The sequence below is a fragment of the Colias philodice genome, chromosome 18, assembly GCF_061535455.1.
Source record: "Colias philodice isolate Cphi_HAF_F1 chromosome 18, ilColPhil1 Martin Lab GWU primary, whole genome shotgun sequence".
NCBI lineage: Eukaryota > Metazoa > Arthropoda > Insecta > Lepidoptera > Pieridae > Colias > Colias philodice.
Window position 1 is genome coordinate 3,210,741 of NC_143103.1, and position 15,608 is coordinate 3,226,348.

General features: G+C 34.2%; 1 protein-coding gene and 1 long non-coding RNA gene across 7 annotated transcripts in view; one reads left to right on the plus strand and one right to left on the minus strand.

The window, feature by feature from the left end:
• Nucleotides 1-4,997: 4,997 nt before the first annotated feature.
• The window catches only part of LOC149480318 (uncharacterized), a 147,566-nt gene continuing 136,955 nt past the window's right edge, over nucleotides 4,998-15,608 (minus strand). Inside the window, exon 2 of the long non-coding RNA XR_016317006.1 lies at nucleotides 4,998-5,360. This is a non-coding gene — a long non-coding RNA (uncharacterized LOC149480318). The remainder of the gene's footprint in view (nucleotides 5,361-15,608) is intronic.
• dsx (transcription factor doublesex) overlaps nucleotides 13,441-15,608 on the plus strand; it is a 141,797-nt gene continuing 139,629 nt past the window's right edge. For 5 of the 6 annotated variants that reach the window (XR_016317001.1, XR_016317002.1, XM_089706513.1 and 2 more), the window contains exon 1: nucleotides 13,500-14,062. Coding sequence is in view for 4 of the 6 variants with exons in the window: in XM_089706513.1 (XP_089562639.1) it covers nucleotides 13,564-14,062 (499 nt within the window). In the remaining 2 variants the exon portion in view is untranslated. Of the gene's footprint in view, nucleotides 14,063-15,608 lie in introns of all 6 variants that reach the window. The other variant, XM_089706512.1, reaches the window with a different exon arrangement.

Below are 15,608 nucleotides of genomic sequence, written 5' to 3' on the forward strand. Positions count from 1 at the left end.
AAAGTGATTTGTGTGGGATAAGTCGTTTTTAATGTCAATTAGCTGGGTCCACACCGGCCGATCCAGTGATCCCGCGATCCGCGATCCAGGATCGCGGAGCATGGATCGTGGATCATGTTAGGCCGATCCACTTTAAAAACTTGCGATCCAAAATATGCGCTCCAAGTGATCCTAAGGCGATCCGTGATTCAGCCAGTCTAACTCTTGTACGATATGGAGTCACACGTACAACGGCGGCGTCTTGCCGTTGCAGCAGTAACTTTTATTATACTGAAATGTTTGCGCAAAAAATCAAAAAAAAGAAATCGACGGTTTTGGGTGAAACAACTTTACAAAAATCGATTGGAATCTGGGACTCAGCTGTACGCAGAGTTAGTTTCAGATGAAGTGGAACACAATTTTGCAAGAATGAATGCTATTCAATTTGAGATATTCGACTTTCTGAGATGTCCATGGTGAGGTGGATCGCGCGATCCAACACAACCGTCCACACCGCGCGCATCACGCAACTGAGGCACCTTTGAAGCGGGTACAAAAACCGCCCGCTAACGGATCGCACGAGGTAGGGATCGCGCGCGGCAAAACGCGTGCATGGATCGCGCGCGGCACGTCCACACCGCCCGCATCTTTGGATCGCGCGCCTGCCGCGCGCGATCGGATCGCGGTGGATCGGCCGGTGTGGACCCAGCTAATAATAGCCATGCATATTTCTTCATAATATTATAGGTACATTCATATTGTAGGTACACCGCCGCTCGTTACTGCAGTTTATGAAGATATAGCGACTACATACATATTTAAATACATTTGGATTTTTAAACGTATTTTTGAATCCTTTAAACGTAGAGATTCAATTATTGTCAGATTTCTTAAAATAGCAGGACTCTTTTTGTGGTGCGGACTCTATCACATATATTTTGTTTCTTACCGACTCCATCATGTCTACAACGTTGTAAGTTGTATTCATTAAGTGCTCGAACGGCTTATTGAAATTGTGATTCCATAAAGATTCATTATAGGAAAAGTCGATAAAGCTGCCCAATTGTCTCAAATAGTCCACCACATCTGATACAGTTTCGTTGCGTTTTGCTATCCAGGGGTGACTATATAATATAAACAAATATACTTAAAACATATGTACATATTTAAATTAAAATTACAATCTATAGAAATATTTTGTAAGCTATTGCATAGCTTCTATCGCGGGCCTTGAGCGCGGGGACCGAATCCAGAAATTGCGTAACGAAAAACCTCACGCTCCCCACTCCGACGGGCGCGGAGGTGTGGCTTGAAGGCATAGCATGCAATAATAATGGTCTTTTTTTATGTATTGTAAAGGTGCATTTAGATCAAACGAACATAGAGCTAGAGCACATAATATTTAATGATATCTAACGCTAGCTAGAGCTAGAACAAGAGCATTATTTCGTGATCTTTTAGTGTAAACGAAAACTAGTATTCAGTGTTGTTCAGTATTAGAACATGGTATAGAATCTTTTCGAACGTACTAAGAACATAACGAAAGAATGCTCTACGCCTGTTTACACTAAAATAATTTGACATAGTGGCATGGCGTTAGAATGAACATTCGTTCGTTTGATGTAAATGCACATTGACGTTGGATAAAAATCAAAGCCACAGAGTACAGTATCATTCAGTAGCAAACTCAATAATATGATATTAATTATTAATAAAACTCACACACTACGAGCAAACGTTTTCAGAGCTTTTTTACTAATTCTGTTTGCATTGCATACAGCGACGGCGGGAAAATCAATCATGGAAATGGGGTATGTGGAAGTCTCCATCGTCACAACAAAGGGCTTATCCAGGCAATCGATCCAGATGTAAAATATTAAGAAATATAACATTATACCAAGCATAATAGCATAACCTAGAACCCAGATTAACCTGAAGAAAGATAAATGAAAAATATAATGAATCACATTCGGTTAATAGGTAGATACATAATTATGAAAAATCATGTTTAAATCATATGTTATTTTAGAGAGGTAAAGGCACTGAAATAAAATACGATATCTGCACGATGCACAGTATTGTTAGCGTTAGCTAGCTTAGTATTAAGTGTTCTGTGCTATTGTCTCAAAAATTACTAAATAGTTAGGTACTAGTTGTAGGCCTAGACCGAGAAATTTAGAAAAAAGTAAAACTGGCTTTAAGGGCACATTGGCTTTAAATCCAAGTAAAGAAACTCAATCAGCCAAAACAATTATAATAACGCGACCCCTGTTGTTAAAAATTGTTGATAATGCTCTAAAAGAAATAGTTAGAGACCTCTTGGATATAGCTACATCGATATTATAATAAACATTAATATATATACCTACCTTTGTTTATGTGTAATATTTGGTTTGCACATTTGCTGGAAACCACTAATTGAAGAATGGTCGGCGTATTCCCGAAAACTATCCTTTAACGCTTGTCGAACTATCATCTCAATGCTGTAATATTCCTTTGAATTTCGTTTTCTGTAATCATGCCACCATACTTCGTCTGCCTTATTTTGATCAAATGCCTTCATTCTTACTTGTATATAACGAATTTTGCTATTTTTTTAAAGAATTGAATATAAAATTGGCTCTAGGTACGTAAGTCCTGCCGGGAATGACTTCAGTCAGGTCAGGTCTATAGGTCTTAAAATCACTAAAACAATCAAAATTAGAATGGAGTCAGTATAGTAACTATGTTTAGTGATGTATGAGGTGTGGAGCCAAATACAGAATAAATACCAATTCTACATTTTCTATTGTCATATTTTTATTCAAAATGTTAATAGGATTCCGTATAATATATTACAAAACCTAATTATTATAATTTGATTAATAAAATTCACAATCCATACTAATATTATAAATGCGAAAGTAACTCTGTCTGTCTGTTTGTTACTCAATCACGCCTTAACTACTGAACCAATTTGCATGAAATTTGGTATAGAGATATTTTGATACCCGAGAAAGGACATAGGCTACTTTTTACCCCGGGAAATGGGATAGGTTTTATCCCGGAAATCCCACGGGAACGGGAACTATGCGGGTTTTTCTTTGACTGCGCGGGCGAAGCTGCGGGTGGAAAGCTAGTATTTAAAAATCTATCCGTGGGTCAGACCCACATCAGGTAGGTAAAATGATGAATGATGAAGATGCGGTTTTGATGAAGAAATAGCTCAATATTCTCTTAGCCTAACGATGAGATCCAGTATGTAAATGAGAATAATAAATTAACGCTTATAAAAAGTTCTACAGACCTCTAGTACTTTGCATGATGAAGGCTAATTAAGTTGGACATATTAAATCGTAGACATCATTAACATACCTACCTAATTATTAACACGCTCTTGCTCGAATATTTAACATAAAATATTTTTATTGTTATCACTCATTAAAGGCTTTATCAATAGTTATTTAAACGATCTTAATTGTTGGGTATAGTTTATTTGAAGATGTGTTATGATAGCGAAAATTAAACTAAAAAATACATAGAGTGCATTGGGGGAATCGGAAAATTGTAAACCACTTCAATTTTATTGTATTGTGATTTGTGAAGGTATTTTATACAGTTTTGATAATAATAGTAGCCTAAAGTTTTGATATTTCATTTCCTCTCCTGGTAGAGATTGCTGTTTAGCAATAAGGCCGCCTGTGTCATGTGTGCCAATTATGCTTTTGCAATAGTAGTTACTTCTTTTTGCATGCTATTGTTTTCTTACAATTACAGTTTCTTACTTGTTGTACAATATAAAGAATTATAAATAAATAAATAAATATTTTTTTAATCAATCACTAGTTACGTATTACTTTCATCTTAGGTCCTAGGTATGAAGATATCTAAGCTAATCTAAAGCTATTTGAAAAGTTTCGTAGGTACATGCAATTCCTATGGCGGACACAGTCAGAACTCAGAAGATGTGATGACTGGATGACATGTTCTTATCATCATCACTACATAGTATAAAACAAAGTCGCTTTCCCTGTCCCTATGTCCCTATGTCCCTTTGTAAGCTTAAATCTTTGAAACTACGCAACGGATTTTGATGCGGTTTTTTTTAATAGATAGAGTGATTCAAGAGGAAGGTTTATATGTATAATAACATCCAGTAAATAGTGGAGAAGTACTGTTATTTTTGAGGTTTCTAATGTGATGTCGTAAAAAATTACATTTTTTCCGCTTACATTGCAAACGCAGGCTGAACCCTACGAGTTTTATCAAAATAATGTACTAAGTATTATACACATTGAAAAGGTCTACAGAAAAGTCCGCGATGGTATATGTCTATCTCTTATGGATTACCCACAATAACGTTTTTTTGTCATTTACTTTTTACGACAAATAATGTCTAATTTTCGATGCGATTTTAACCAATACAGCATTAATCCTTAACCAATTAAATACCTTGAATAAATTGTTCATTTAATATAGATCTATATGGCCCTTTACACCGTATGATTTAAGTGAATATTTTCGAAGATATTACAGATTTAAAAATTGCGGGACGTAGCGTTTGCGGCGGTACCGGCCGGCCGCCCGGCTATCTATTTTATACCAGTGCGAAGCCGGAGCGGGCCGCTGTTTTTATATAGGTACAACGTTCACAGTTTTTCTGTAGTGTATTTAGTATCAGCATTGCACCCGTGCGAAGCCGGGGCGGGTCGCTAGTTTATAATATAATATTATCCACCATTCTATTTGCAGAACTTAAAACTAAAGTTTCTTTGTCTAGTTAAAATTTAAAAAAGTTTTATATTGTTACTTGTAGCCCTAAAAGGACTTATTAATAGTCCGGGATACATCGCCCATTTTTGCAAGTGGTTACTATCAAGCTAATTTTTCGTGAGTAGCTTTATTTTGATGAGATGCCCAATAATTTCATGTACAAAACTCTCGATTGTGGTAGCTACCAGAAGAAACAAGGATAAAATATTTTGATTTGATGGTTCTCAAATATTAATTACTAACTGAATGTTTTTTTTTGTTCAATCTCAAGATAATTATCTAAATTATTCGAAAAAATATTTGTCCTACAAAATCTATGGTTTGATCAAAGAGTCCCCCTTTCCAATGTGTATCGATAACGAAGTCATCATAAATGATTACTAACCAGCTGATTTTTTTATTTTCACTTATTTAATACTTAAATAATTCAACAGACATATTGTCCTACAAATTGCGTAATAAATATTTGAGAACCGTCAAATCAAAAAATTTTATCCTTGTTACCTCTGTAAGCTACCACAATCGAGAGTTTCGTACATGAAATTATTGGGCATCTCATCAAAATAAAGCTACTCACGAAAAATTAGCTTGATAGTAATCACTTGCAAAAATGGGCGATGTATCCCGGACTATAAGCATGATATCAGGAACGACAACTGTTCTTAAATTAAACAACCTGTAACGGTATGTTTCTTTTAATACATATTTATAATTATACTATACTAGACAAACTAATATAATTGTAATATACGCGGAAGGTTTTCGTTGAAGGTAATTCGTGCCTCTTTAGTGTCACTACACTAACGAGGCTACTTATATTACTAAGTATCTTATAAGAGTATAATATCACTTATGTCATACAAATAACTAACTATAAGATATCTAAAAAACTTTACTATTAAGTAGTATTTTTGATAATAAATAAGATTCTAGTTGAATTCTTAACGTGGCTCACGTCAGGTTGCTGGCAACTCACATTGAAAATATGCCTGTGGCTAGCCTATGATGTAACTATTTACATAAATCTAGATAATAGGAATCAGGAAGAGGTTATAAAAAGTCACACTACCAACTTGTTCAGTTGTTTAATAGAGTTTAACAAACATTTTTTTGAAACAGAACAGACAAAATTAAATGCAAAAATCAAGCTAAAAAAATAAATTTGCGTCAATAATTAAGCAAATGTGAAAACATAACGACCATATAATCTTCACGGGTTTGACAATTTACGGGTAGATAGAACAACGTCTGTCGGGTCAGCTAGGCCTAGTTTTGTATAAAAACGAGAAGAAACAGTTATTTTATTACATCTACTACCTACAATAATTAAATAGGCACAAGCTACTTGCTAAAAAGAACAAAACAGCCTTTGCATATCGACACACAATCATAATGATGCAGGCGACAATCTCTCAATATAAAAAATGTATAAAAAACGTATAGAAAATGTTTATTTCTTTATAGCTGGAAAGACTACGTTCCAAGTAATTACCTTACCTTTAGCTATTTTATAGTAATTTTTGGCTTGTTAACGCACAGTTTTTGCATTCATAAATTGTAGGTAATATCGAAGCTCTAAGAAGCTTTAATTGGCTCAATGTCATTTAATTATTATACGGTATAAGCTAAGAAATAAATAAAAAGGCTGATTGTATTTCTGCAGGCAGCTGTGTTCAATACATATTGCACGATTAATTATGGATTGAGAAAGATTAGGAAACTATTATTTTTAAGACATGAAATTAATTATAAAATTGATTTATTATGAATACCCTTTAGTTTCTGTGATCTGTGATGAATACGAATCTCACGATTTCTCTTTTGTCTCAAAGATGAATCTTACACTGAAGCAGCTTAAGTACTCGAAGTTTAATTTAAAGCGTAAGATTTATTATTTTATTTATTCTTAAACTCATTTAACATAGACTCATATAAATAGACACAGATTGCTGATTTATTTAACTTGACCGAAAAAGTTACCAGACATACATCTGCTTATAGGGAACCTTGCTCGATGCAATAAACATGTTTGCAGATATATAAATATATCAGATTTAGACAAACAGGTGAGAGCAGCAGACTTCTACTTTTTTGAAAAAAAATAAAAATACTTATATGTAAAATGCTCTACAAACCCACTGGAATTATATCTATTGCATCTACATACATTCACATATTGTACTTGAAACGCTTTAAAATAAATAAAAAGATAGGCCAATTATTAATTAAACGACAAAAATATTTCACATGTTAAAAATGTAATTATTAAGTCTCGACACCGTTATTTCTCTAACATAAGTTTATAGTTTTTGTATTGTAATTAAAACAGTCCTACAACCGTATTTGGGTCACAGGCTGTTTACATGCTTATAATGGACCTAATTAAAATATATATTTTACTATGAAGAATTCTGATGTATTAAAATATGGTCTGGAGATAAATTGAGACGAATACTTCAAGTACAAAAAGCTTTCACAAAAAGATCATGGCTTCCTTACATATAAAAGAAACAGTCCATTAGTCATTGGAAGAGAACTGTATTGTTTATATCTATGTCGTACCTTCTAGGTACATCCGTTCATACCCTGAGATACCTAGATGGGATCTTATTTGGATTTTGGTATTAAGTCATAACCCATAACCCACATAAATAGCGTCTAGATTCTTCTGTTTTGATGCTCAGCAGTGGGGCCGTATTATGACCTCTTATTCCCAGTCAGTTTACGCCGTGAATTGAACTGATTGGCAAGTTATTGCAATCATAATATGAATTTGCCAGTCAGTTAAATTCACGGCATAATTTGTCTGGAAATAAGAGATCATAATACGGCCCCTGTAAGATAAAAATAAAGTGTTGGGAATCATTTTTATGATAAATGATTTTAATAGCTCTACCATCTGAAGACAATCTATTTTTCTTCTTGTCATGGAAAAATGTAAGAGTTGTAAACGTATAGTAATTCGACTCTGGATCTGGAAAAGGTGTTATACAAAAAAAGAAAATGAATAATAAACAGACATGAGGCTACGTCTAATAACATGTTTGACTGAAAAAGTCAGTTATTCATATCTAGTTCTTCCTTGTACTATAATATTATGTATGGTTGTCAAGTCATCTTTAATTAATAAGTACAGGTTCGCATATGTGTATGTCGCTTAACATCAGGCGTGGGGCTTTATTCATAGACGAGCTTATGCCACAGATAATGACACAAACTAGTTTAATCGTAGATAATGTCATAACATTGTATTCGTATTAACTGTACGATTACAAAAAAGTAGAAGGATATTCTAATTATGTCGATTATTAACGTAAATGATCTGAATGACATAGTAGCTACCCCTTCTTTGCATGAACGTAAAAAATTAGCATTTTTAATAACGATTAAATTTTGCATTCAAAAAAAGTTTTCTAACTCTTTATAATATTGGGTAGGTACGGTAATAGCCACTAGGAACTACATACTGATAGAAAACTAACAAATTATTAAACTGAATAACTTAAGACATAATGACACGCCTATACTGTTAATTATTATCATTAATCTCGCCAGCGATCCATCTCTGATTTCACAGAATGAATAAATATGTTATAAGTAAACCAGTATATCCAGACCTCTTTGTTGTATCGAAATGATAACCAAAGATAGATCAAATTACATTGAACGCTTCTTAACGTCTGATAAACATGCTCTTTTCAGTTTTTCTGAAAAAAAAAAATCATCAATCTAGTTTTTTCGCGATGTTCAATAAATCAAATACAAAGAGTTTTTGAATATAGTTTGTTCACGAACCCACACTTGATTTAAAAATAATACTTGACTTAACTCATACTCTTATTGTCTCTTTACAGAAGACAACATATTTAGTTTTAAGTTTCAGTTTTGTGAATATAACGTTATACTTTAACGTCATATACTGCCACTTGTCGTCACGGTAGCAACTATACATTGTAATAACGACAAAAAATATACCATAAGCCTTCATATAAGTTTAGTTTTAATTGAATATCATAAACGACAAAGTTCACAACATATTCCAGTTTTTACTGCTATCATACGACTAGCAGAAATGCGAATATATTCTAAAAGTGACCTATGAATAAAGTAACATGACCCGTGGTAAAATAATAATTGCGATGTCATAGCTAATATTAATTTTCTTTAATCATTAGAAAGTTCGTAGACATATGAGTTATACATTGTTAGAAAATTTTATGTTTCTATAAAACAGTAGTTTTAATGTTGTAATTATAGGCATTGATTTAAGAGGAGGATTAATCTTCCCAACATGGATTAAATCTCAGCGTAATAGTTAAAGCAAACGTTATGGCTTTTCCCTTTAAATATAAATAAAATTGCGTGCTTTATAGCCTTATAGGCTATAAAATTTATGATTTTTTTGAAAGATATCAGCTGAGAGCTTTTAAGTATTTATATGAATGTATTTGCATTTTGGCTTTATTTTCTTGTTTTTGACTATGTCCAGATAAAAGCAGCCCATGTCGTAATCCAGAATATGAAATTATTACCTAATATTCAAGTGAAATTTCATCAAGATCCAAGACAGCTGAGCTTGTTTTGTAGATAATATACTTCAGCTATTCTGATGATATTTCAAACAGCCTAATTCAAATTTAACTAACTTCCAAATTAGTCAATTAGTTACCGCTCATAAAATTTAGGGACGGACTCTACCGTGACACCATATAATAATATGATTCCAATTAGATTTTAAATGGATTTCTTTGTTTGCCATTACAATATGCATCTATATTTATCGTTCCTAGGGTCATAAACTTCCCAACTAAAGCGTATTCAATATTCATCATTGTAGTTTTTGTGTGACCCTTTACTTACACTTGTACCTATAAGGAACTAATATCTGTTATAAAATTATTACCACTCTTGCATACAATGTCTTCTTTATGATTAGGATATTCCTTTCATTTCCTGTTTCCATTTATACTAGTTAGCTGTTAGCTTCACCCGGCTCCGCTTGAGTGCATCTCATATTAGCGCGAAAGCCGTTATCTATACAATGCTCACCCTCTGTTTCACCCTTTTTAGGTCATACTTTCGCGGCATAAAGCCTATGTCCATTCTATATGTTCTCGTATCGTATCCTATGTCCTTATGTAACTGAAATATTAATCTATACTAATATTATAAAGAGGAAAGGTTTGTATGTATATTGTATGTACCTACTATGTATGTATGTATGGTTTTCACGCATAAACTACTGGACCGATTTCGATGAAATTTGGCACAGATAATCTTTAGACCCTGAGAAAGAACATAGGCTGCCTTTTATTGCGAAATATGTACCACGAGCGAAGCCGGGGCGGACCGCTAGTTTATTATACCTATTTACTTTGCTTAATATAATATATAAAAAGTTTTATGAATAAAAATTGTATGCTAATCCGGTTATCTCAATAGTAGAGCATTGGTGTATTACTATATAAAACAAATTAGAACTTAGTAGTAGTACATACTAGAAAAGGGCTTTTCATTATACGTTCGTTCTTTTAGCAAGTTGTTTTCTTGTCATGGCTATGTTTTATGCCAGTTATATTTTACCAAAATATAGGTACGTTTATGTAATATATCCAATTACCCCAGTAAAAAAACGTACATGTGCGAACTGTTTATACAGTATACACATTTATTCACCCTCAAGTTTCAACCCTTGGCGTGGTGGATTATGGCCCATGGGAGACGTGTCTGCTTGCAGAAACAAAGATAGGCTAATGAAGATGAGGCGGCATGTTTAGTATCTGGAAACAGCTATACTATACATATATAGAAGTACAACCTCAATTGTACAGTATAATTGTTTATCCAGTATATTATACACTTTAAGTAAAATTGATTGATCATTGTTATTTTGCTTAAAACAGCAGACGGGCAAAAAATGTGCTTTTTGAATTGGCTGAAATAAAAAATGTTATTAATACGTAAACAAAACAATTATGGACATTCGATATGAGACTGGTTTACGAGGTTTTAAAATTAAAAAAGATTTTGAATTACATAATTAATAATTCTACATTCTACGCTATTGCTTTACTTTGATAGAGCATCAAGCCTTATAAGGAATTTAAAACGTTGTTAAAAAATATGAAATGAGAAGAAGTGAAGGGGAACCACTGATTAATTTGAACCAAAACACGTATCTTTGGATTTATGATTATCCATAATTCATAGTTCTACTAATCCTTTTGTTTCGTCTGTGTATTGTGCTCTATCATGCAACAAAATATGTTGCACGGTTTGGATGCAATTATGTATACTGTATACGATTTATATGTGTGTATAGATACATTCAATATTTACAGGAATAATTCAAAATTGGCGGATCTTTTTCTTTTTTTGTTAAGTTTTTCAAATTTATCACAGAAAACAAAACAAACCATTAAATATATAGATATTATACTGCACAAAATAACTCTGCAAGATGCATATAGGCTATGTTCATTGGGTGTTATTATAGATTCCTTTGGTTTTATTTGTTGTTTTTAAATGATATAATGTCTAAGACTCTATCAATAGGTAATAACTCTATATATGGAGAATCATTATAAAATTAAGAGATATCTGAGAATTTTCAACTAGGGTAAAACTTGAGTATTTAAAACATTATCTGACCTTTTTACACAATGCCTTTAACTGTTAGATAACTGTTAAGCATATTAAAATATTTTATAAGTAAATACATAATATTATTTATCTACTAGACTAACTAGACGATTAATTAATTTTATTAACAACTAACAAGGCGTAGGAATGTCTGCAAACGTAAGTTGTAGCTTGATTCCAAAGAGACAGCAAAAATGTCTGAAAAAAATATCAAGGACAAAGTAGGCTACGTAAAATAATTTATTTAAAGATGGAAATTTATATCTATACTAGCTTTCCGCCCGCAGCTTCGCCCGCGCAATCGAAGAAAAACCCGCATAGTTCCCGTTCCCGTGGGATTTCCGGGATAAAACCTATCCTTTGTCCCGGGGCCAAAAAGTAGCCTATGTCCTTTCTCGGGTATCAAAATATCTCTATACCAAATTTCATGCAAATTGGTTCAGTAGTTAAGGCGTGATTGAGTAACAGACAGACAGACAGAGTTACTTTCGCATTTATAATATTAGTATGGACTATATATAGGCATAATATGTTAACCTTTTTTGACAACATTCAAAATATTTATATCCGGATACAACTAAATAATTAAATTAATTAAGTTGAAATTAATGGCCATTTAAAGGCCAATGCGCGAAATATCATCTGTTTAAATAAATAAATAATATATTGTAAGAACATACACGTGGTTTTAATTGTATAAGTTTTTATGTAAATTCGTAGTTAAGTTCTCATTAAAACTGATCATATCTTGACTAATTAGTTTTAATTGATTTAAGTGTTATTGCCATAAATATATTTAAATTTGATTCATTGTTTTTTAGATTTAATGTGTAACATGCTAATATGCAGTTTTTATCACTGGTGTTACATTTACATGTGTAAATTGGAATATTTTACAAGTTTTTTTTACTATTTGTTAATATTGTAACATCGTAAGATATGTATTATGCTGTTGAATGAAATATCATTTGCCATTGCGTACATCGGAATGTACCGGCTTAGGTTTAAGTGTAAGGTGGGGTATCTAGTTTAAGGATCTAAATTAATATTTTATTTAGCCTATGATATGACATCGTAGGAGCATTTAAAAGACAATTCGGTTACTGTGTAGAAATTAGAACATAATTGTTTAAGATTATTCACACATACGTAATTATTATACGTGCGCTCTCCACATGCACAGAACGCACACAGATACACTTTGGCAGTGTCTCAACGAGACTGCGCGTGTGTGCGTTACACGCGACGGCTGAGGTGCAGCCACACGCAGGGAGCATTTATTAGTGTGCCAATTTATTTCTTCATATATTTGTAGTGGGAGCAAAGGGCATACTTTCACTGGGGTCAACGTGACAGTTGAATGGTAGCTTGTATTAAGATGGTGGTATACTTATGAGAAATTTTTCGACTTACAATTGATTTAGATATGTATTTAAATGTGGTTGTATTTTTGCTATTTCTCAGGAAATTGTATGTGTACCTGAATGAAAAACAAGCATAAAATGAATTTGCATACGTTAAAGTTGCAACGTACATATTTAGCGCAACAATAATATGCTCAAGATATGATTTATCAAAGATACCTAATTGAAATACTAAATAGCGATCAAAACGACATTTGTAATAAAGTCTTAAAGATCATATTATCATATTATGTTCGTATAAAAACAAATTATTCACCTTCTTGACCTTATGGTTGGAAAAGCATCAGCGAAAGACCGGTTTTACCAACAAATAGGGAAGTTCAACTAAATACTAAAAGTGCTTTTATGCTTTTTTGCTAAAAGTACAAACTTATTTCTAAACAACTTTAAAGCAAAATGAATCAATCCTTGAAATGTTCTTAAGGAATGAAATACCATAACGTCAAATAAAAAGCCCAAATAAATGGCTTGCCAACTATTGCTTGCCAACATTGCCGTGTTGTCTGAATCTTCTTAATATAGGTAACAGGTAGATAACTGTAGCCGCGGCTAGGGCTGCACAAGATGATTAAGATTTGATCGTCCGCAGTTCCGTGATCAGAAAAGTAATAAGAAGTGCAAAGTGCATCGTGCACAGCAATAAATGCATCGCGTCGAGGAGGGGCGCGGGGCGGGGCAGCGCAGCCGGCGGCGGGGCGATCAGTTGCATCGTGACCGCGCGTCGCGTCGCGTGTGTCGCTCGACGCATCTCATACATCGCGAAACCATGGTCTCCGTGGGCAGTTGGCGGCGCCGCTCGCCCGACCAGTGCGAGGAGCGCTCCGAGCCTGGCGCTTCCAGCTCCGCTGTCCCCCGGGCGCCCCCCAACTGCGCGCGTTGCCGCAACCACCGGCTCAAGATAGAGCTCAAGGGCCACAAGCGCTACTGCAAATACCGCTACTGCACTTGCGAGAAATGCCGGCTCACGGCAGACAGACAGCGCGTCATGGCGCTCCAGACGGCCTTGAGGCGCGCCCAGGCGCAGGACGAGGCGCGGGCGCGGGCCGGCATGCAGCCGGTCGGCGTGGAGCTGGAGCGGCCGGAGCCTCCGATAGTGAAGGCGCCGAGGAGTCCCGTTGTGCCGCCCCCGGCGCCGCGCTCACTGGGCTCCGGCAGCTCGGTGGACTCGGTGCCGGGCTCCCCGGGGGTGTCGCCGCACGCGCCGGTGCCGCAGAGCGCGCCCCCGCAGCCCACCATGCCGCCGCTGCTGCCGCCGCAGCAACCCGGTGAGTACAGTGATACCGTACAGTCATGATAACAATATTAACAACCATCACGTTACATGAGGTTATGCGTGTTTGTTTACGCGAGGACGCGTGTCTGTCGCTCACTTTCCGAGATAGATGTAGTAACATGCGGAAACGCGTAAGCGTTTAATAAACAGCAATCAATAATATCTTTGTTAAATGTTTTGAAATAATTGCATTATAGGTAAAAGTTTAAAAATAACAGTCGATATATAAGTGTAAAATATTGGCTATAAAATTGTTTATCAGCTAGGTATAACAATCTTAAAAATTAACATATGACTCAATCACAAAAAGATTAACAAAAAAGTCGCGCTCTGTCCTCCGTACACCTTGTATCAGATTTAGATTACGGTTAGTTTATTTCAAGATGTATGGGTCGATTCTATTTCAGAAGCCCGTATCTAACCTTTATTTAATACTGATACAAGAGAACATTTACATTTGCATTCGCATTGTAATGTAATCATGCAAATATAATATAGGGTATATTAAGATAAGTATGCACTAAATATAATATTCCTCGATCCGAATTACCTTATCCGATTGTGATAACATGAGCGATTGCTGTTATTATTATATTACCTATAAGCAAATCACGTCTTCATTTTCAATTTAAACAATGATAGATTTGACCTTATAAAGAAGTCGCGCAAATTGAAAGAGGGTCATCAGAAAATGTTTAATTTGAAAGATAACATTTACAATTAATAAAGTCAAGTAAGTCATTATAATTTAAGATACTTGCTAGACCGTATGTTTCTCTGATTCTTATTCAAAGGAAAAAAGTTTTAGTACTTTTAAGTAAATTCTATTTGTAATAAATAATTTAAAAAATTGACTCTATCTATAAAATCAAACATCACACTAAAAATAAAATTCATAGTTAAGGTTAAAACAAATATAAACAGAAGTGCAGTGGCATAGGTATCATGCGATGTTATAATATAATATAATTTATTTGTGCGATCCTCATTCAGTACTGTAGATATACCTAGTCTTCTATTAGGTTTTGAATGATGTATTTGAAAATGCTTTATCTAAAATTATTCAGGTTATACTTTCAAAATAATTTAGTTCATCAATCAAAGTTGTCATTCTTTTAATTGAATGTGTTCGAAGATATGAAAGTTAATGCAAATACCTACTAAGTAAGAGAATCTATCTACAAAAATTAATCACAAAATGTGTTGGTAAGCGCCTCGAGAACGGCCGAACCGATTTCGTTAATAATTCATCTTCCAAATATTCTTTGAAGTACGAGAATGGTTCTAATAGAGAGAAAACTTAAACATGTACCTACCACGGGCGAAGCCGGGGTTGACCGCTAGTTAATATTAATAATTAATGTAACATATTCCGATAAAATGCGATATTATAGCAAATTAAATACCATAAGATATGTAGCAAATACTACATAACTGTTTGAAATATTTGATCAGACATGCGAATATTAGCTCCTACGCAATGGACGAGAAATCGAATGCTAAGAGCTTCTAAGAACATTTTAATCCGTAATTTATTA